Source organism: Neovison vison, chromosome 8, assembly GCF_020171115.1.
Source record: "Neovison vison isolate M4711 chromosome 8, ASM_NN_V1, whole genome shotgun sequence".
NCBI lineage: Eukaryota > Metazoa > Chordata > Mammalia > Carnivora > Mustelidae > Neogale > Neogale vison.
In genome coordinates this window covers 14,833,285-14,855,994 of record NC_058098.1, presented here as the reverse complement: position 1 = coordinate 14,855,994, position 22,710 = coordinate 14,833,285, and the positions used below count along the sequence as shown (strand labels likewise).

The 22,710-nt window shown below is 44.1% G+C and overlaps 2 protein-coding genes across 4 annotated transcripts in view; one reads left to right on the top strand and one right to left on the bottom strand.

Annotated features, from left to right (window-relative positions):
* Nucleotides 1-22,710, top strand: part of DBNDD2 (dysbindin domain containing 2) — a 40,900-nt gene that overhangs the window by 9,330 nt on the left and 8,860 nt on the right. Inside the window, exon 1 of one of the 3 annotated variants that reach the window (XM_044262960.1) lies at nt 22,102-22,265. The exons of the other annotated variants lie outside the window; for them this stretch is intronic. The gene's annotated coding sequence lies outside the window, so the exon portion shown is untranslated. Of the gene's footprint in view, nt 1-22,101; nt 22,266-22,710 lie in introns of those variants that run through there. 3 annotated transcript variants of the gene reach the window in all.
* TP53TG5 (TP53 target 5) lies at nt 1,067-3,795 on the bottom strand. Its single transcript, XM_044262179.1, has 4 exons — nt 3,656-3,795; nt 3,313-3,387; nt 3,022-3,152; nt 1,067-1,562 (listed from the first exon to the last, which is right to left on the bottom strand). The coding sequence occupies exons 1-4, from the start codon at nt 3,701-3,703 to the stop codon at nt 1,067-1,069; spliced, it is 750 nt and encodes a 249-aa protein (XP_044118114.1). The 5' UTR covers nt 3,704-3,795.

Here is a 22,710-nt window from a genome sequence, read left to right as displayed (position 1 = left end):
GTGACCGCATAGAGTGCACTCGCGGGCCGGCCAGCTTGCAGGGGTGGGGAGGGGTGCAGCTTGCTCGCTTCTGTGTGCCACGTTCTAGGCTGACCTGAGGGGGCCTGGGAATGGGGTGGAAGAAACCTAAAATCGTGATGCACATTTTCCCTCCCCACCTCGGTCGAGGGCCTCTTTCCTCCATCCTTTCCAGTCCCAAACAGGCAGAGGCAGCGGTAGTATTCATCAGTTCCCAAAGGGAGATTTTATTTGTAGACTCGTGAATTTGCCCGCCCATCCCTCCCGCTCGGAAGATTGCGCCAACTCCACCCTCGCCCCACACGTCTGGCTCCCGTCCCAGGTCGCGCCACCTGTGAGCAGAGACCTCGGTGTTAGGAGCAAAGAAGGCCGCCAGGGGGCGCTGCCGTCCGGGGAGAGGGCTCAGGGACCAGGGCCTGCTGAAGTCCCGCGTGTTGGAGCTCTGGGTTTTGTGAAGGGGAAACCTCCCTTTCAGCTGGACCCCCAAGCCCTCCATCCCTTCCTCTCTTGGGACCTCGCTTCTCTCATGGAAGGGTGGAGTATTTTGTTTTCTTTCTTCTATTTTTCCCCTCCTAAGGAACTTTTTGTTCAGAGTAAATCTTTGAAACATAAATAAATGAAACAAATGTGGGGTGGTGATTTGGTCTAAGAGGGGATGGGATATGGCAGAGCTCTACTTGACTGCCTTCCCCTGAATTTGGAAATCCCTGAATTCCTTTACTCAGATTCATGACTGAGATTCTGAGCCTTAGCAATTAAGGACCCTCCTGAGGCCTCCAGGCAGGGAGACACCCCACCTCAAAGCCCCCACTTCCAGTGTTCCTCTCCAGAACCTCTATTTGGGTCTTGAGAGGCCCCAGCCTAGCCACCACCCTGCTGTGTGGCCTCCATCCATGGTTTCCCCTTCTCTGGGCATGGAGGGGAGTCCCCTTAGCACTGCTAGATAGCCATAGCTCCCAAAAGTCTGGATCCTGGGCCTCTGACTCTGGGGCCCAGCTCCACGTCTGGCTTGGGGCCCTTGTCTCACCCTGGCCGGGCCGTGGTGTTGTCACACTTTGTATAGATGGCACATGGGTAGCTCAAGTGATGCAGAGCAGAAGCGGGTACAGCAGCGCTTGACCCAGCGCAAGGCAGATGGTCTGCACATCACCCGGGGCCCTGGGAGGTGGATTCGCGTGGGCAACCCTTCAAACCAGATCCACTGATCAGCTGCTTCCAGCTGCTGCTTGTCCCCCACGGGACTTCTATGCTGGTAGGTCTTCAGGAAGATGATGCGGGGGTCCCCAGTGGGTGATTGCCTCCTCTGAGCTCCAGGGCAAGTGGTCAGGCCATGGTCCTTTGAGGTCCTGGGGAGCTCGGGCTCCACCTGCGCCTTGCTCTGGCACGCTGCTTTGGGTGACTGCTGGGCCTTGTTCTTCTCCTCCATCCCCACCGTGGGCTCCCCCGTGGACTCGAATTTCTTGGATTCCAGGATGTTCTTGGGGCACCCAGCATCTTGGAGCTCTTCGTTACCTCGTTCCACTCTATCGCAGACATTGCTGCTCCTGGCACAGGGAAGAAAGGCAGTCAGCAGAGCAGGATGAAGGCCCTGGTCCTCCAGCCGCGCCCTGAGACTGTTGCCATGCGACCGGCTCAGGAAAGAAAGCTGGAGAGGGCCAGAAAGGAAACGTCGCCACCAGAGGCCTTGTACCTGAGGGAGGGGAGGTGCTAAGGCCTGGCGAAAGGCCAGAAGAGGTTGGGGAGATGAGAGACAGTGACCCCTGGTTAGGACACCCAGGACTAGATGTCGTCTGTGTGGGCTGCTGGCCAGGGTTCTGCCTCTCTGGATTGCAGTTGATGGGGTGAACTAGTCCAGTGTTTTCAAATTGTGCTCCAAGAAACCTTGCGTTTCTGAAGAGACCTCTCAAATGCCCTCTCCACCCTGGGGAAGGGCAGGGGGGTAGGTAGAATCCTTTTCTGCCCAACACAATTGAGGCCTGAGGAAAGATACTCCAAGAGAGGGTCTGCTGCTTTAAACAGTTTGGAAGACTATGGGACGAGAGAGGCCTGACCCGTCCAGCCCAGTGTTAACTGACTGCCTGCGTCTAGGAGGCCAGCTCAGAGAGAGGACTCTGAGAGGGGGCGTTAGCCTTCCAGTGCTAGGAGACTTGCCCAAGGGTGTGTGTAATAGACTAAGTCTTCTGTAAAGTGGCAGCATTGTCCTAGCTGAGTGTGTGAAGACTCAGGCTCAACATAATGGCAGAACCGATGCTAATTGCTACCACTGAATGTCTGCGGTGCATCTGGCCTGGGACCCGCACACCAGCCCCCAAAGTAGCAGGCAATGAAGGGGCAAAGTGGCTTGGTGAGCCCAGGCTTTCAAGACCGACAACCCGGGGTTCAAATTTGCCTGTGCCTCTTACCGCCTGTCTGATCTGGGGCAAGAAATGTCACCTCTCCAAGCTTTAGTTTGTTTCCTCATCTGTCAGACTGGGATATCTCTGTTCACCTAATAGGACTGCTATGAAGAATTAACTAGACAGGAAATGCTTGTGAAGTACTTAGCAGATACCTAAATAAATATCAACTTTCTTAATATTCTGACATGTTTTATGAGGAAGCGGACCCTTAGCAAGATGGCTGGTTTGCAGGTGAATCCCTGGGTTGTGTACATTTGAGGGTGGGGAGGAGGAGGAGGAGTGGCCCCTCTTGCTTGGGTGGTGCCCAGTTAGTGGTTAGTCCCATAACTGGATGATTGTGACGATGGTTAGGATCACAGCTCTGATACTACACGGGAGTGGCTTCAAATCCTAGCTCTGCCACTTACCGGTTTAGTTAGCTGGGACAAGTCACTGCCTCTATTGAGTCTCAGCTCCCCATCAGTGAGCTGGGGCTGATAGATGCCTTTATCATAGATCCCTGGTGAAAGTCAGGCTTTCTAAATTTGTCAGCATAGGCAGTGCCTGTTCCCAGTGAAGATAGCCATTGGGTCCATGTTGGGGGCCAGGGGTGTGCCGAGCTCACCCAGTGGAGATCCCAAGGATCTTTGGAACTCTGAGCAGTGAATTCCAACACCTTTTGGCCAGGTTATGCAGTTCTTGGATCCGGGGGTTCGAGCTCTTGAGCAGCTTCAAGAGCGACAAGTTTTTTAATACCTGCCGGGGTTGAGAAACCAGGAAAACAGAAGCTTCAGCTTTCTTGAGGTGGCCTCCCACACCCCACCTAGACTTTGGCTCAACTCAGTTCCGTGCTGGGCCTGGTGACTCCTGGGTCACTACAAGCCTGGCAATCCCAGACCAAAATGGGGCACCTCACCATCTTAAGTCGGTTCCGGCCGATTACTTTGCTGACAGGTTGTGGTATCTTGTCCTGTGGTTCTTCATCTTGTATCTGAGAGACAGAGGGAGAGAGTGCGCGAACGTAGGAGAAATCCCCCCCGCCCCGAACGCCTCTACTGTGCTTCTCCATTTGGCTGAGCATGGATTGACCAAACTTTGGGAGTTTTATCACCTTGGTTTGGGGGCAGAAATGGGGAGACCATTCTAACTCTCCTGACCTGCCTTCACCCTTCAGCTCTTCCTTCCTCTCCCCCCACCCCAGGCTGGGTAGCCCCTGCTCTGTGTGTGGTCCAGCCCCCTCTGTGTCCACTAAGTCCAACCTTGGAAACCATTCTATTCTTGGGCCTCTTCTTTGCTGATGGACTCATACTGGGGCTGTGAGACCTCAAAAACAGATGGAGCAAGACTGGTACCAGGCACCACCTGCTCCCTGCCCCTCTCAGTTGGGCCAGCACTCAGGCTGGCCATCAAGGTGGCTCTGCTGGAGCCTCCAGCTAGGGGAGCTGTGACATCACTGAAATTTGTGACAGCAGCAGGGCTGGGTCTCCAAGGAGTACGTGTGTGGCAGGGGTGGAGGGTGAGGAGGAAACTCCCATCTGTGGAAAAACCTAGTAGGTACCAGACAGAGGCATACACTGTCAACACCTCCCTGTGAGGTAGGAGAATTATCTTCTCTTTTTAAGTAAAGAAGCCAAGGTTCAAAGAGTTTAAATAATTTACTCAAGGCCACACAGGGAGCTGGAAATTTAAGGTCTGGCTGTCAACACATGAAACCAGGCATTCCCAACTATGCCCACCTGTTCATTCCTGTCATACGTTGACCATGCACCTGATACATTTGTTATTCTAAGCACTGAAATAAAATACAGTTCTTACCTTCAAGGAACATACGTTCTAGTGGGGGAAAGCGAAATAGTGGGTGTGCTTGTGACCGTTTTACATTTGGCTCTCTGAAACAAAATGTGTGTGTGTGTGTGTGTGTGTGTGTGTGTTTATTATGAATTTTACTGATAGAAATCTAAAATAATAAAATTCTACAACACTCTTTGTTGTAAATTCCAAAGAACCAGTTCATTCTTTTTTTTTTTTTTTAAGATTTTATTTATTTATTTGACAGAGAGAGATCAGAAGGCAGAGCAGAAGGCAGAGAGGGGGGGACGAAGGCTCTCCGTCGAGCTGAGAGCCCGATGTGGGGCTCGATCCCAGGACCTTGAGATCATGACCTGAGCCGAGGGCAGAGGCTTTAACCCACTGAGCCACCCAGGCGCTCCAGTTCATTCATTTTTTTTTTTAATTTTTTAAATCTATTTACTTGACAGAGAGAGAGAGAGATCACAAGTAGGCAGAACGGCAGGCAGAGAGGGGGAAGCAGGCTCCCCGCTGAGCAGGGAGCCCGATGCGGGGCTCCATCCCAGGACCCTGAGATCATGACCTGAGCCGAAAGCAGAGGCTTTAACCCACTGAGCCACCCAGGCGCTCCAGTTCATTCTTAAAGTATACTTTTCTTGGATTTTGCCCAACCCCCATCCATAGCCCACCTGTGGCTGCAGAGCACGAACAAGTGGAACTCCACCATAAATGCTGACATTTGCACTCACACTGAACAGGAAGAAGAAGGTACAAAAGTGAAAGAATAAAAATGGTCGAATTTCACTCATTCATCAGTGATATTTTGACTTATCTGCTATATTGGATCAGAGTTTTCAAATACCAAAAGTATATTTTCTCAGATTTTTTTTCACGGTGCGCTGTTTATAGTGGACTAGCTACAGACGGGACATACGTGTTTACACTTAATTGCACTATTAACGTCTTCTCCGTTGTTTCTTAAGGCTAGACCAGGGGTCAGCAAATTTCTTCTGTAAAGGGCAAGATCATAAGTACGTCAGGCTTCGCAGACCATATCATTACAGCTGCTCCCCTCTGCTACTGGAGTGTGAAAGCCGCCACGGATGCTAGCAAATGAGTAGGCATGGCTGTGTTGCAATAAAACTTTATTTACAAGAAAAGTTGGAGTGGATTTGGCCCATGATCAACCCGTGGTGTAGACAATCAATAAAATAATAAAACCTGATTTATAACAAGTACCTGTGTCTCTGGGGTTAAAAACGCCGACCAGGGCTGATTTCAGGCTACCCGTGTGATGTCACCGAACACACAGTTGAATGGAAACGCACAGTAGCCTACCACTCTATCCACTGTCGTCCCACAGATGGGAAGATTCTCAAGAACACAGACAGTAGCAAAAGGTAGCAAGCAATTGGAAAGTGATGAGTTTGAGCGTTTTTCACCTTTGTTTTTAACATCATTAATTTAATTAAGTTTGCATAATTTAATTCTTAATGATCGCGAGGCTTAATGACTGGTCAGTGGAGTTCGTGGAAACATAATAGGCTTTTACAAGCCCTTATGAGTCAGTTCCAGCACACCACTGTCATGGCAGAGGGAAATAAGTGTGGGGAGAAACGTAAACAAGGCAGAGGGCCGAGGGAGAGCAAAGTAAAAGGTTTGCTATTATTAAAAAGGGTGGAATGGGCCACATTCGCCAACCAGATGAGATTTGAGCAGGGACCTGAAGGCAGACTGGAAGCAGCAGGACATGAGGGTGGGGGGGTTGTGGTGAAGGGCTGGGGCAGAGGAGGGCTGCTCTGAAGGACCTGCCTAGCTGGCCGCATGGGTAACCAGAAGAGCCTGTGGAAAACAGCTTCCCAGCCCCTAGTCGTTCAGCCAGTCCGACGCCCAGCCGAGCGAGAACTCTACCATACCGCCTCTAGGGCAGGGGGGTGTGCAGGCATGGGGGCTGCTTAGCCCTGCCTTTTAGGGGTGACAGACCAAGCCTAGGCTACAGAACATCTTTGTCCATGTCAGTGTCCTTTATTATTAGGGTGAACAGGGGAGGTTAACGTTCTGTGACCCAGGGGAGATACCTGGAGGTGACTCAAGAGTGGGGGACACTCCCTCTCCCCTTCTCCCTTCTGTCCAACCCACTACTCCTGGCTCCTCTTCTTGCCGGCACGAGTTCAGCCCTTACCACGTGGACTCTGGTGGGCTGCCTCCAGGCCCCCTACAACGGCCACTCAGCGCCCAGGCGTCAAGGGCCTGGGGTCCCACTGTGTGCTACACACTCGGGAGAGCAACATTGCAGGCAGAGCAGGCTTCCTCTCAGGAAGTTCATGGGCCCGGGGGGAGGTACCGCTAGAATATGGGCTTTCCAGTGACAGTTTTGCCTGTTCTATTCATTGATAAACCCCCAGAGCGTGGTAGGTCACAATAAATATTTTTTGAAAAAGTGAAGTAAACAGCATTACCAATGACAAAGGTAATCCCAGGGGCTGGTGGACTCCAGAAGACCACCCCACGGAGGTTGGACAAGTCTTCATAGACCCGGTAACGAGGACTGAAGGAGTGGAAGTTGGCTGGGCAAAGGGATGTGAGCTAGACTGCACTTTCTCAAAAGAGGGAATTTTGAAAACATAGCAGTGGAAAAGGATTATAAACAGTTATATGTCGCTAGAGTAGAAAGAAGGGGCCCTGAGTACCATGGCTGACTGTTTGGGGCTTTCCCACCAGGGGACTTGGGAGTTTGTCCCGAGGCTCCAGAGACGCCCTGGAAGGGCTCTGGCAGCCAAGGCAAAGTGGCTAGATTTGGTGCTGGGGGCCTGGCCTGCGGGCCCTGCCACTCTGTTCTAGTCCGCGCTTTCCCCTCACGTGCTCACCTCCCTCAGAATCGGTGTCTGTCTGAGCATTTCACCCCCATGGGCAGGGGGTTCTCCATGCCCAGACTCTACTCTGGCAGAGACTCCCACAGCCATTTCCCATGTTCCGTCTTGTCTGGTCCTTCCATCGACACAGGAAACCCACCGGTGGGGACGGAGCCTTACCCAGTGACACACAGCCTTGTGCACCAACTCCAAGGCTCTTGTCTGGAAAACCACTCTTTTTCTCCTTAACTGTGGTGGAATACACATAACATAAAATTTACCGACTTAACCATTTCCAAGTGTACAGTTCGGTAGAGTTAAGCACAGTCTCCTTGTAGCGTAACCATCACCACCACGCATCTCCCGAATTCGTTTTCGTCTTGCAACACTGAAGCTCGATACCCATGAAACATTGGCTCCCTATCTCCCCCTCCTCCCAGGCCCTGGAAGTCAGCCTTCTGCTTTCTGCCTCTAGGAACGTGACTGCTCTAAGTACCCCTTGTAAATGGAATTGTACAATAGTTGTCTCTCTGTGTCTGGCTTATTTCACTTAGCACAGTGTCCTCAAGGTTCGTCCGTGTCATAGCCTATGTCAGAATTTTCTTCCCTTTTTAAGGCAGGATAATATTCTACTGTATACCATATTATGTTTATTCATCTATCCACGGCACTTGGATTACGTCTACCTTTTTTGGCTATTGTGAATAATGCTACTAGGAACATGGGTGTATGAATATCTCTTTAAGACCCTGCTTTAAATTCTTTTTAAAGAATTTAAACTAACTGGATGACAACTAACAACTAACTGGATGACACGATGATTCTATTTTTAATTTTTTGAGGAATTGCCATGCTGTTTTCTGTAGCGGCTGCACCATGGTACATTTCCGCCAACAGAACACAAGGGTTCCAGTTTCTCTACATCTTCACCAACACTTATTTTCTTCCTCCCCTTCCTCTTTCCTTTCTCCTCCTCCTCCTCCCCCTCCTTCTTGCTCTTCTTCCTCTTCCTCCTCCTCCTTCTTCCTCAGCCATCCACAGGGTGTGAGGTCCCGCTCTTGTTTCATCTCATACTTTGTGCTTTGGAAACTTTGAAGTCAGGTTTATTGGGGTATCTTCTAATTCAGTAAAACTAGTCCTTTTTAGTGAACAGTTCCATGGGTTTTGACAAGTATAAACCATCACAATCAATATATAGAATGTTTTATGATCCCCTCAATTTCCCTCCCACCCCGTGCAATCTCTTTGCAATTAACCCCTTCCCCTTTCCTGGCGCTGGAAACAGCTGATGCATTTTCTGGTCCTACAGCTTTGCCTTTTCCAGACTATCATATAAATGGACTCCTGCAGTGCAGAGCCTTTTTTGTTTTTTTTGTTTTTTAAAGATTTTATTTATTTATTTGACAGAGAGAGATCACAAGTAGGCAGAGAGGCAGGCAGAGAGAGAGAGGAGGAAGCAGGCTCCCTGCTGAGCAGAGAGCCCGATGCGGGACTCGATCCCAGGACCCTGAGATCATGACCTGAGCTGAAGGCAGCGGCTTAACCCACTGAGCCACCCAGGCGCCCCGAGCCTTTTTTGTTTTAAAGGCTTTTATTTATTTATTCAAAAGAGATCACAAGTAGGCAGAGAAAGAAGAAAGGAAGCAGGCTTCCTGCTGAGCAGAGAGCCCGATGCAGGGCTCGATCCCACCACCCTGGGCTCATGACCTGAGCCAAAGGCAGAGGCTTTAACCCACTGAGCCACCCAGGCGCCCTTGCAAAGCCTTTTGAATCTGGAATTCTTTCCCTTCACCCAATGCATCTCAGATAAGCACATCTCAGCAGGTGGTAGTTTGTTTTCATTGCTGAGTAATATTTCACTACTGAAATGAGTACGCCACTGTATTTTTCCTAATCATGGAATTACATCTGAACTGTGTTTTACAGTTTTGAATAAGGTTACCAAAAGCACTTGTGTGCAGGTTTTTGTGGGAATATAAGTTTTATTTCACTTGAGTAAATACCTAGGAGTGGGACTACTGGATCAGATGGTAATTCTATGTTTAACTTAATAAGAAACTACCAAACAGCTTTCCAAAGTAGTCATTCTTTTTTTTTTTTTTTTTAAATATTCCTGCCAGCAGTGTGGGACAGGTCTGCTTGATGCACATCCTGGGCAGAACTTGGTATTGTTGGGTTGTGTTTTTTAAATTAATTAGCTTATTTGAGAGAGAGAGCATGAGGGGGAAAGAGAGAGAGAATCTGAAGCAGACTGTGCACTGAGTGTAGAGCCCGACACAGGGCTTGATTTCTCCACCACGAGATCATGACCTGAGCTGAAACCAAGAGTCAAGTGCTCAACTTGACAAGTGCCCCAGGTTGTGTTTTTAAAAAAGCCATTCTAGGGGCACCTGGGTAGCTCAGTGGGTTAAGCCTCTCTCTGCCTTCGGTTCGGGTCCATGATCCTGGGGTCCTGGGATCGAGCCCGCATCAGGCTCTCTGCTCAGCAGGGAGCCTGCTTCCCCCTCTCTCTCTACCTGCCTCTCTGCCTACTTGTGATCTCTGTCTGTCAAATAAATAAATAACACCCTTTAAAAAAATAAATAAAATTAAAAAGCTGTTCTAGTGGTATATAGTGGTACCTTACAGAAGTGTTGACATTTCCCTAACAACTAATAATCTTGAGCATCTTTTCATGTGCTAATTTGCCATCTATTTATCTCCTCTGGTGAAGTGTTTGTTCAGGTCTTTGGCCCATTTTTTTAAAATTGGGTTGCTTTTGATGTGCCTGGGTGGTTCAGTCATTTGGGTGTCTACCTCTGGATCTTGGCTGGGGTGTTGATCTTGGAGTCGTGGGTTTGAGCCCCAAGTTGGTCTCCACTCTGGGTGTGGAGCCTACTTTTAAAAATAATAAAAATTGGGGTTTTTTGGTACTATTATGTTTGAGAGTTTTTTATAAATTCTGGATCCTTTTGTCAGACATATGATTTACAAGTATTTTCTGCAGTTTCTGGTTTATCTTTTCATTTTCTTAACTGGCCTTTGAAGAGCAAATTCTTACTTTTGATGAAGTCCAATTTATCAGTTTTTTAAAATGGATTATGCTTTTGGTGTCGTGTCTAAGAAATATTTGTTTAGCCCCAAATCACCAAGTAAGTAATCACTTATTCCTGTGTTTTCTCCTCAACAATTTATAGTTTCAGGTTTTTATATTTAGGTCAATGACTCATTTGCATTAATTTTTAAAAAGATTTTATTTATTTATTTGACAGACAGAGGGAGGACAAGTAGGGGGAGCAGCAGGCAGAGGGAGAAGGAGACTCCCTACTGAGCAAGGCACCAGATGCGGGACTTAATCCCAGGACCCTGGAATCGTGATGTGAGCAGAAGGCAGACGCTTAACCAACTGAACTGCTTAGGCGTCCCTTGGATATTTATTTTGCATTAATTATTATATATAGTATAAGGTATGAATCAAGGTTCTTCTATATGGATATCTAGTTATTCCTACACAATTTGTTGAAAAGACTGTCCTCTTTCCTTTGAATTCCTTTGTACTCTTCTCAACAGTCAGTTGACCATATACGTATGGATCTTCTTCTAGATTCTGTTTCTTTGATTTATACGTCTATCCTTTTGCTAATATCATACTGTCCGGATTCCTTTACAGTAGGCTTTATCCTCTGTCTGGATTACTATAGCACTTTATAATAACACGCAAAATTACATAGTGAGTTCTCCAACTTTCCTGTTCTTCTTCTTTTTTTTTTTTTCCCAAGTTTATTTATTTGAGTAATCTCTATGCCCAACAAGAGTGGCCTGCTCTTCTGACTGAGCCAACCAGGCACCCCTTCTGTTCTTCTCAAAATTGTTTTGGCTATCATGCTTCATTTGTCTTCCCTTATGAATGTTAAAATCAGCTTGTTGATTTCTACACAAAATCCTACTAAGATTTTGACGTTGTTCCTTGGACTTTTTATTCTGAGTTATCCTTTCTTTTTTGGGCACATTTGCAGTTGAGTCATTTTTCTCACCATGCTTCCTGCCAATAAAATTTTGAGGTTCAAAGCCCTCTTTTAATTTTTCTCAATTATTTTTGTAAATTCTGAAGTGATTATAGATCTTTAGGGAGTTGCGAAAGTAGTACAGTTTCCTCCAAGGGTGGCACCTTACAACATATACAGTACAAAAACCAGGAAACTGACATTGTACAATCCACTGACCTAATTCAGATTTTAGCAGTTTTACATGCATTCACTTGTATGTGTATGTTCTATCACCACTAAGATCTCCCTTGTGCTATCCACCCCTCTCCCTGCCATCCATCCCTAATCCTTAGAAACCACTATTTTGTTTTCCTTCTCTATAATTTTGTCATTTCAGGAATGTTATGTGACTAGAATCATAGAGCATGTGACCTTTTGAGAGGGGCTTTTTTCACTCAGCGTAATGCTCTTGAGATCCACCCATGTTGTTGCTGTATCAATAGTTCCTTATAAACTTAAAAAATAACTATAGATTCACAGAAAATTCCAAGAAGATAAATGCATGGAGGTCCTATGACCTTTCACTCATCCCCCTCATGGTAACATCTTACACAACTACATTATAATATCAAAATCACTTGTTGATCCATGTAACCACCACCACAATCAAGATGCAGAGCTGTGGTATCCTCAGGGTTCTTCATGCTCTATACCCACCCCTTTTTCCTCCCACCCTACCCCCTGTCAACCCCTCTTCCTTTCTATAATTTTGTTATTTCAAGAATGTTCTATAAATGGAATCTTACAGTATGTAACATTACAAGATTGGCTTTTTTTCACTCAGAATAATGCCCTCAATATCCACACAGTTGTTGCATGTATCAATAATTTGTCCCCCCCTTTTTTTTGATGAGTTTTATTCCACAGTATGGAATGTACCACAATTTGTTTAACTATTCATTCATTGAACAACATTTGAGTCGTTGCTAATTTAGAGCTATTATAAAAGCAGCTGTGAACATTTATGTATAGGTTCTTGTATGGACATAGTTTTCATTTCTCTGCAGTAAGTGCCGAGGAATGCAATCACTAGATCATACAGTGTCTGTTTAGTTTTCTAGGAAGACACAAACTCTTTTCCATAGTGACTATATTATTTTACATTCCCACAAGCAACATATGTATGGTCTGTTTTCTCTGCACCCTGACCTGCTTTTGGTATGGTCACTATTTTTTAAAACTATTCTAGTAAGTGTGTAGTGATATCTACACTTGTAGTGTAGTGTAGTGTGGTGTAGATACACCTTGGTTTTAATTTGCATTTCCCTAATGGTTATTGATATTGAACACATTTTTTTTAAGATTTTTATTTATTTATTTGACAGACAGTAGGCGGAGAGGCAGGCAGAGAGAGAGAGGAGGAAGCAGGCTCCCCACTGAGCAGAGAGCCCGATGTAGGGGTTGATCCTAGGACCCTGGGATCATGACTTGAGCTGAAGGCAAAGGCTTTAACCCACTGAGTCACCCAGGTGCCCCTATGTTGAACATATTTTAATGTATTGTTTGTCACTGCTCTATCCTCTTTGATGAATTAACGGTCTTTTGCCCATTTTCTAATTGGATTATTTGTTTGCTGTTGAGTTTTGAGAGTTCTTTGTGTATTTTAGATTTGAGTCCTTTGTAATACACTTTCTTTGAAATATTTCCCCCATCTATATGCCTTTAATATCCTCTTTTGGTCTTATTTTGCTAAGTAGGACTTCCAGTACCATGTTGTGTAAAGGTGATAAGAACAGTCATCCTTGGCTTGATCTTATCTTTCATCAGTAAATATGATGTTAGCTGTGGGTTTTCTGTAGATACTCTTTATCAGGTTCAAAGTTACCCTCTATTCCTAGTCTGTTGAGAGTTTTTATAATAATGGACATTGGATTTTGCCCAATGTTTTTCTACATCAGTTGATATGGTCATGTGAATTTTTCTTCTTGAGTTCATTACTGTGGTAGATTATATTAATTGATATTTGAATGTTGAACTATGCCTGCATGCCTGAATAAATTCCACTTGTTTTTTTTAAATTTTTATTTATGAGAGAGAGAGAGAGAGCATGAACAGGGGGAGAGGCAGATGGGGAGGGAGAAGGGAGCTCCCTGCCGAGAAGGGAGCCAGACTCGGAGCTCGATCCCAGGACCCTGGGTTCATGACCTGAGCCAAAGGTAGATGCTTAACCATCTGAACCAATCAGGCACCCCAAATTCCACTTGGTTTTGGTGTTTAATTCTTTCTGTTTATTTCTGGATTGAATTTTTGCTAATATTTTGTTGAAGATTTTTGTGTCTGTTTTTGTAAGGCCTCTGGATCCTTTATACAGTACATGTACTACCTTTGAACTGATACAGTGTTACTTGAGAGTAGACTTAAAATAGTCGTAAATACATATTATAGACTGTAGGGAAATGACTGAATTTTTTTTTTAAAGAAGTGTAATTGATAGGCTAAGAAAGGCGAGAAAAATAGAATCACATAAAGTGCTCAAAACAAAATAAAGCAGAAAAACAGGGGAAGAAAGAAAAGGAAATATGGTGCCTGGGTGGCTCAGTCATTGGGTGTCTACCTTTGGCTCAGGTTATGATCCCAGGCTCCTGGGATCAAGCCCCACGTCAGGCTCCCTGCTCAGTGGGGAGACTGCTTCTCCCACTCCCCCTGCTTGTGTTCCCTCTCTCGCTGTCTCTCTCTGTCTGTCAAATAATTAAATAAAGTCTTTTAAAAAATAAAGAACAAGTACAACAAATAGTTATAAACATGATCAATGTTATGGCAGTTCTATCAATAATCACTTTAAGTGTGAATGGCCTGAATATATTCTAATTAAGAGACTGGAACTGTCAGAGTGGACAAAAAACCAAGACCTAATTATATGTTGTCTAAAAGAACCCCACTTTAAATATAAAGCCAAAGATAGTTTAAAAATAAAGGGATAGAAAAAGACATACCATCCTAACACTAATCAAAGGAAAGCTGGAGTAGCTATATCAATTTCAGGTAAAGTAGACTTCAGAACAAGAAACTTTATCTGGGATAAAGAGGATCATTAAATAATAATAAAGGAGTCCATAATCCAAGAAGACACAATAATCTTTAATATGTATGCCCCTAACAATAGAGTGTCAAAATATGTGAGGCAAAAACCGGTAGAACTCCAAGGAGAAATAGACAAATCCACCATTATAGTTGGAGACTTCAACACCTTTCTTTCAATATATATAAATCAAATGTGCAGAAAATCAGTAAGTGTAGAGTTGAACATCACCGTCAGTGAACTGATCTAACTGGCATTTATAGAATACTTCATCCACTAAACAGCAGAATACACATTCTTCTCAATCTCATATGGAACATTCATAATAGACCACATTCTGGGCCCCTAAAACACATCTGAACAGATCTAAAAGAATAGAAATCATACAAAGTATGTTCTCAAACCACAATGGCATTAAATTAGAGACCAATAATTATAGCTAGAAAAGTTCAAGATATTTGGAGATTAGACAGTACACTACTAAATAACACGTGAATCACAGAAGAAATCTCAAAAAAACCTCAAATATATTTTGAACTGGGGCATCTGGGTGGCTCAGCCAGGTAAGTGTCCAGCTCTTGATATCAGCTCAGGTCATGATCTCGGGGTCATGAGATCGAGCCCCACGGAGGGCTCTGCTGTCAGCAGGGGTCTGCTTGAGATTCTCTCTCTCTCTCTCTCTCTCTGCCATCCCCCAACCCCCTCTGCATGCTCTCTCTCTCTCGGAAAATAAGTAAATAAAATCTTTAAAATTTTTTGAACTAAATGAAAGTGAAAATACAACTTATCTGAAGTGTAGGGTCAATGAAAACAGTGCTTAGAAAGGGAATTTTATAGCACTAGTGCCTATATTGGAAAAGAGGAAAGATCAGAGATTAATTTAAGCTTTCACCTTATAAAACTAGAGAAAGAAGGGCAGTTTAAATCTAAAGCAAGCAAAAGAAAAATAATAAAAATTAGGGCAGAAATCAGTGAAATTGAAAACAAACCCAGTAGAGAAAATCAATGAACCCCACAAGTTGTTCTTTGAAAAAGTAAATAAAATCAACAGAACTCTAGCCAACCTAACCAAGGAAAAAAGAAAAGAAGACACAAATTAACAATGTCAGAAATTTAAAAGAGGCTACCACTACTGATCCTAGGAACAGCAAAAGGATAATAAAGGAATATCATGAACAACTCCATGCCCTCCAATTTGATAGCTTGGATGAAATGTGTCTATTGTGTTGTGTTTTGTTTTATTTTGGTACTATCTTTGTCTGGGTTTGGTAATACTAACCTCTTGAAATTACACTGAGAAGTGTTCCTTCCTATACTATTTTCTGAAAGAGATTGTGTAGAATTGGTATTAATTCTTCTAATAAATATTGGGTGGATTTCTCCAGTGAAACTATCTGGTGCTGGATATTTCTTTTTCAAGAGGTGTGTGTGTGTGTATGTGTGTGTATGTGTGTATGTGTGTGTGTGTTTTGCATTGACTACAAATTCAATGTAATAATTATAAGGCTATTTTTATTATCTATTTAATGTTGGGTGAGTTTCGGCAGTTTGTACTTTTTGAGAATTTGGTCCTTTTCATCTAAATTGCCAAATTTGTGTGTGTAGAATTGTTCTTAGTAGACCCTTATTATCTCTTTAATGTCTGGGAACCAGTAGGGATATCCTCTTGCACTCATGAAATTGATAGTTTAGGTCTTCTCCTTTTTTTCCCTTTGTTCAATTTTGTTAGAGGTTGGTCCATTTTATAGATCTTCCCAAAGAACCAGCTTTTTGTTCCTTTGATTTTCTCTATTGTTTTTCTATTTTCAGTTCTTTGGGATTTTTGCTCTGATTCTAGTTTAAAGCAAGAACTTAGATTATTAATTGGAGGTCTTTCTTCTTCTGAAAGTAAACATTTAGTGCTGTAAATTTCTCTTTCAGCATCGCTTTAGCTGTGCCCCACATATTTTGATACTTTGCATTCAGCTAAATTTTAAAAAGTGTTGTTGAGATCTACCCTTTGACCCACAGATTTTTTAGAAGTATGTTGTTTAATTTCCATGTGTATGGATTTTCCTGTCGCCTTACTAACTTGGATCTGTTTGATTCCGTTGTGGTCAAGGGAACACACACTGCATAATTTTGATTGTTTTAAGTCTCTTGAGGTTGTCTTTGGGCTTAGGATATTGTCTATTGGGGTCAATATTCCATGGGCACTTGAAAAGAATGTGTATCTCAGTGATGTTGGGTGGAGTGTTCTCCAAATGTCAGTAAGATCCTTTTGGATGATGGTTTTGTTAAGTTCTTACGTATTCTGCTGCTTTTCTGCTTAGTATTTCTATCAGTATTTTGTTTTATTTTTTTAAAAAGATTTTATCTATCTATCTATTTATTTATTTATTTATTGACAGAGAGTGAGAGAGAGAAAGAGAGAGAGGGAGAGCACAAGCAGGGGAGTAGCAGAGGGAGAGGGAGAAGCAGGCTCTCTGCTGAGCAGAGAGCCCGATGCACGGCTCGATCCCAGGACACATGACCTGAGCCGAAGACAGACGCTTAACTGACTGAGTCACCCAGTTGCCCCTCTATCAGTATTTTAGAGATGTGTTGAAGTCTCCAACTCTGGTAGTGGACTTGTCTGTTTCTCCTTTCGGTTCTCTCAATTTGGTGCCTATACATTTAGGATTGCTTTGTCTTCCTCATGGTTTGACTCTGTTATCATTACGTAATGTAACCTCTTTTCTTGGTGATTTTCTTTTATCTGATTTTAAGATGGCAGATTCTGCTGTCTTTTGATTACTCTTTGTATGGCATATCTTTTTCAATCCTTTTATTTTCAACCTACGTATGTCATTATACTTGAAGTGAATTTCTTGTTGATAGCTTTTATTTGGGTCATTTTTTCGTATGTTATTTTGCAGGTCTCTCTCATTTTTAAATGATGTATTTAGGCCATTTCCTGTTCATATAATTATTTGTGTCTTAGCGCTTCCATTTGCCATTTTATTGTTTGTTTCCTCTGCTTTTCATTCCTCTGTTCCATTTTTCCATCCTTCCTGTGTTACTCAAACATTTTTTAGGATTCTGTTTTTTATTTTATCTATGGTGTTTTCTTTCCTTCTTTAAGATAAAGAAACAAAGATAACAAAGTTCTTTATTTTTTTAAAGATTTTTTTTTATTTATTTGACAGACAGAGATCACAAGTAGGCAGAGAGGCAGGCAGAGAGAGAGGAGGAAGCAGGCTCCCTGCTGAGCAGAGAGCCCAGTTCGGGGCTCGATCCCAGGACCCTGAGATCATGACCTGAGCCTAAGGCAGAGGCTCAACCCACTCAGCCACTCAGGGCCCCCAAGATTTTGTTCTTTAAAGTAATTTAAACTCACAACCCTGAAATCAAGAGCTGCATGCTCCATGGATTGAGCCAGCCAGGGGCCCTCTTTGGTCATTCTTTTAGGGTAGGTCTTCAGACAGCAAATTCTCTTAGTATTTCTTTATTTGACTTTAGTATATGTGCTGCCGAAGCGAGCACAGTATTTCTTTATTTGAGAATGCCTTGATTTCTTATTCCTCAAAGATCTTCTCACTGGGTATAGCATGTCAGAGATAAACAAATTATTTAAAGTAGGAAGGACAGGGATGCCTGTCCCTGGGTGGCTCAGTGGGTTAAAGCCTCTTTGGCTCAGGTCATGATCCCAGGGTCCTGGGATCGAGCCCCGAATCGGGTTCTCTCCTCAGCAGGGAGCCTGCTTCCTGCACCCCCTGCCTGCTCTCTGCCTATTTGTGATCTCTGTCTGTCAAATAAATAAAATCTTAAGAAAAAAAATACACTGTTGTAATAGGAAAAAGAACCCAGTGTGAACTGAAGTCAACTTTGATTTGTACAGAGATGACTCAGCATCTTAAGGAATTGGGGAATAGGGACGGATTGAAGGAGGTGCTGTAGAGTTAAGGAAGTGAAAATTTACAGAAAGCAGAAAGGGGATATTGGGCCATGTGAAACCCATCTAGGTTTGCTAACTGGCACTACTGATGTTAGGCTCCTACCTTCCCACAGAAGATGTGTATCTTGCTGTTGGCAGACAGGGGTCCTATCTTCAGGGGTTAGCGGGAACAAACAGTGAATTCATTTGGCAGTCTTGCATTTTCTCAGGCAGTCACTTTAAGGGGTCTGGGGCCATCCTAGGAATTAAGTCTTGAGCTGTTAAAAACGATGTTAGTGTTTGTTTAAATCTTTATAGACCAAGGTTAAGGCCTGGTCAAAAAGAGGGCTCAGAGGAGCCCGGGTAGAGCTTGGTCAAGGAGAGAGTCTTTGTCAAGCACTCTGGATTGACTGTGCTTTCCTTCACTGCTTCAAACTCTTGTGCTACTTTTGTTCTGGCCTCCATGGGTCATGAGAACCTGCTGCAACTGAACTGTAGTTCTCCTCTCCGTAAGACAGCATTTCGCTATCTCCGTAAGACAGCATTTCGCTATGTCCGTAAGATAGCATTTGACTTGGGTTTTCAAAAGTTTGATTATGGTATGTGTCATCATGGATTCATTTGGGTTTATGTTAGAGATTCAGTCAGCTTTTTGAATCTGTAGGTTCAGGTCTTTGCTGAACTTGGGAAATTTTCAGCCATTATTTTCTTGAATGTTGTTTCAGCTTCACTTCCTTTTCCTCTCCACCTGGGACCCCAGTGACAGAAATGTTCAATCTTTTGTTACTGTCTTCCAGGTTCCTCAGGCTCTGTTTGTTCATTCTTTCTTTCTTAATATAATTTTCTCTCTTTTTCAGATTGTATATTTCTACTGTTCTCTCTTCAACTTCGCCAATCCTTTCATACATGATCTCCATTCTTCTACTGAGCCTCTCCAGTAAGGCTTTTGTTGTTTTGCTGTTGTTTTAAATTTTGGTTTCTGTATTAATTTCCTAGACCTACCTGCTGTAACAACTGGCTTGACAGCTTAAAACTGTAGAAGTTATTTCACACAGTACTGGAAGCCAAGAGTGCAAAAATCAAGGTGTTAATTCTATCTGTAGGCTCTAAGGGAGACTCTGCCCCAAGGCTAACTAGCTTCTGGTGATTGCCAGAAATCCCTGGTGTTCCTTGGCTGATAGACCTATCATCCTGGTATTTGCCTCCATCTCATATGTTGGTCTCCTTTGGGTATCTTTCTGTGTTTTCACATAGTCTTCCTATGAAAGAGACGAGTTATTGGATTTAGTGCCCACACTAATCCAGTATGACCTCATTTTACCTAATTATTTCTGCAAAGACTCTATTTCCAAATAAGGTTATGTTCTGTAGTACTGAGTAGACATGAATTTTTAGAGAACGCTATTCAACCCAGCACAGTAATTTTTTCTTCAGTTCTAAGATTTCTATTTTCTTTATGTCTTCTATTTTCTTCCTGAGTTTTGTTAAATTTTTTACTTTATTTCAGGCATGTTTGTTGAAGCATTTTTATATGGCTATCTTAAAATCAGAGTCAGATAAAGCCAGCAACACTGTGATCTGTTGGCATCTGTTGTTTGTCTTTTCTTACCCAAATTGAGATTTTCCTGGTTCAAGGCATGATGCATTATTTTCAGTTATTACCTAGACGTTTTGGAAGTTATGTTATGAGACTCTGGGATCTCATTTAAATCTTCTGTTTTAGCAGGCCCAGATGACCTGGGCCAGTGAGACAGGGGGCACCAACTCTTTATCATCAGGCGAGAGTGAAAATTGAGGCTAGGTACGTGACCCCATTCATACCACCCAGTAGGGCAAGGGCAGGTTTATTTCATTATGGCTGGGCAGAGATTGACATCTAGGCTCTACACTTGGCCTCCTTTATACTGGGGGAAGGGAGTGCTGCCTCATTATTGCTGGATGGGGATGGCAGCGTGGTTCTGCACGTGGTCTCCTCTGACACCATGGACATGGGGAGGGATTTGGGGGGAGGGGCACTTGTTACTGCTCGGCAGTGATGAGGCCGAGTCTCTCACCTGGTCTCCAAGCTCTCACACCACTCAGAGGTGAAGTGGGGGAGTTGCCCTGTTACCTTATGTTACAGGATAAATATTGAAGTCTGGTTTTCCCCTGTTTTTGTTAGTCGAGGCTGGGAATGGTTTTTCCTCTAGTATTGCTGGAGTAGGACATTTAATGTGAGAAGATTTCTGTCTTGCTAGGGTGCCCCATTCTCAGTCCTTTGACAAGAGAAAACAGGCTTTTCATGGGGACAATTTTTATCTGTGACTATTTGGCTTTTCCAGGTTGCACTCTTCTCCAGACCCCAGCCTTCTTATGTTTGTTTGAGGTATAATGACCAGCATTTTAAGCTGTACTTAGTGGGAGGAATAGAGAGGAATGCATCTACTCCATTTCGTTCATGACCAAAAATCCTGTTTTTATTTTATACTCTCTTTATCCCTATATATCCAAGCTGGAGATGTTTCTCGATCTATAATCCTTTTAAGAACTTGTAGGTCACTCTGAATCTTAATCAGGGCACTCTAATAGACAAAAGCCATGCCCACAATTTCTTTGAAATAAACCCTTCTCTGCATTAGGCTTCTGCTGGAATGGCTAAGGACAACTTCCCCAAGCTTTCTAGAACCCTTGTTGTTTGAGTCAAAGGATTAGTGAGGCACACCTATAATTTCTTTAGCGATCTTTTATCTGACTGAATAGTACTCTGAGGCATTGCCTTTAATCTCCCTGAGATGTAAACTCAAGATTTTGTAGCCATAGTCTCAGTTTATTTTTTTTTTAAAGATTTATTTATTTGAGAGGGAGTGAGAAAACACAAGGGAAGGGAGGGGCAGAGGGAAAGGGAGAAGCAGATTCCCCTGATGAGCAGGGAGCCCAATGAGGGCCTCCATCCCAGGACCCCGGGATCATGCTCTAAGCCGAAGGTTAAGCTTAGATGCTTAACAGACTGAGCCACCCAGGCGCCCCCTCAGTTTCATTTTTGGACCATGTTGTTTTGGATGTTTTCAATGCCCTGGATTTGAGGTTTGCTAGGAAACCACTTAATGTTATGATCATTTGCCATTTGGAGTGGCTGAGAATTTCATAGCATGAAGTCCCAATTCCCTCAAATTCAACAATGCTTCCTTTTAGCTCTGGGTTTCTCTGCTTTGGCATTGCGGACGCTCAGGGCAGGATGAGTGTTTGTGTTGGAGGGCAGTGGTGAGAGGGTCTGTCTTGTGCACTAGAGGATATTTAAGAGTATCTCTGGCCTCTACAAACTAGATGCCAATAGCAGTCTTTCCATTCTGACAACCAAAAGCATCTCAGACATTGCCAATGTCCCCCCCGGGAGGTGGCCTCGCTGTCACTTGGGAACTGTTGCTTTATTCCTTTCTCCCTGCTGGCATTTTACTGTCAGCGGCAAGAAGAAACTAGGTGGCACCTTGACCACCTTGCTTGGCAATGTCCGCAGCTCGATCACCCAGTTCATTGGGCACACTCCCTGCTCTCCTCTTTCCTGCCGGCACGGGTCTGCGAGGCTCAGGTCTGTTAACCTCTGGGTCCTGACGTAATAAGCTTCCTCTTCCCACGGTTTCCAGGAGTATTTACCCACTTTCCCGTCTGTCCTGGCTGTGGCCTTATGAAAGGCTTCTCTTAGCAGCTTTTCCAAAGCCCTTTGACAGCACTCTTCTCTGTCTGTGGCCGGTTCTAACGCCACTGCCACGCTCTGGAGCTGACACAGCAGCTCTCTACCCCAGTACCAAAGTCTCTGCACCATACCTATTGCCCTATTGCCGCATGGCATTACCCTTAGCAGTTTGATACAAGTGTTCGGTATCACAAAGGCTTTGGGCAGCAGGAATCCAGGAATGCTCTCCCTGAAATGGCTCTGCCTCAGTCTCAGTCTCTCACGAGGTTGCAGGCAAGCTGCTGGCCAGGACTGCGGTCCTCCCAAGGCACTACCAGGGCTGGTGGATCTGTTTCTCTGCTCACTCATGCCGTTTGCTGGCAGGCCTCTGCTCTTCCTGGCTGTTGGCCGGAATCTTCTCTTGCTTGCCACGTGGGCCTCTCCTCGTGGCTGAGGCTGTTGACAACATTGTAGCTGGCTTCCCCCAGAGTGACGGATCCAAGCAACAGAGGACACACACCCAAGATGGAAGCTGTGGTCTTTTGTTTTTTTTTTATCCTAATTTTGGACAGGATCCACCATCATTTCTTACTGGTCACCCGGAGTAACCTTGATTCAGTGTAGCAGAGGACTACACAAAGGTATGACTAACAAAAGGCACTGAGTCCTGGGGGCTATTTGGGTGGCTGGCTGCTGCATTTCAATTTCATTCAATTCAGGATATTTTTCTAATTTCCTTTTGGACTCCATTTTTGACTCATGAGTTATTGTGAAGTGTTGTATTTTATTTCCAAGTATTGGGGGTGTTTCCCAGGTATCTTTATTAGTTATATAGTTATATTTCAATTCTTGTATAGTCATATCAACATTTTATATGATTTAAACTCTCTTAAATGTGTTGAGGTTTGTTTTGTAGCCTAAACCATGATGGATCTTGGTGCATGTTTTATGTGCAGTTGAAAAGAAAGTTTACTGTTGTGGGTAAAGTGTTCTAAAAGTGTTGGTTGGAACAAGTCAGTTGATAGTGTTCAGGCTCCCTATTATGCTCCTTTCTTTGTCCTGCCTACTTGTTTTATTGATTACTGA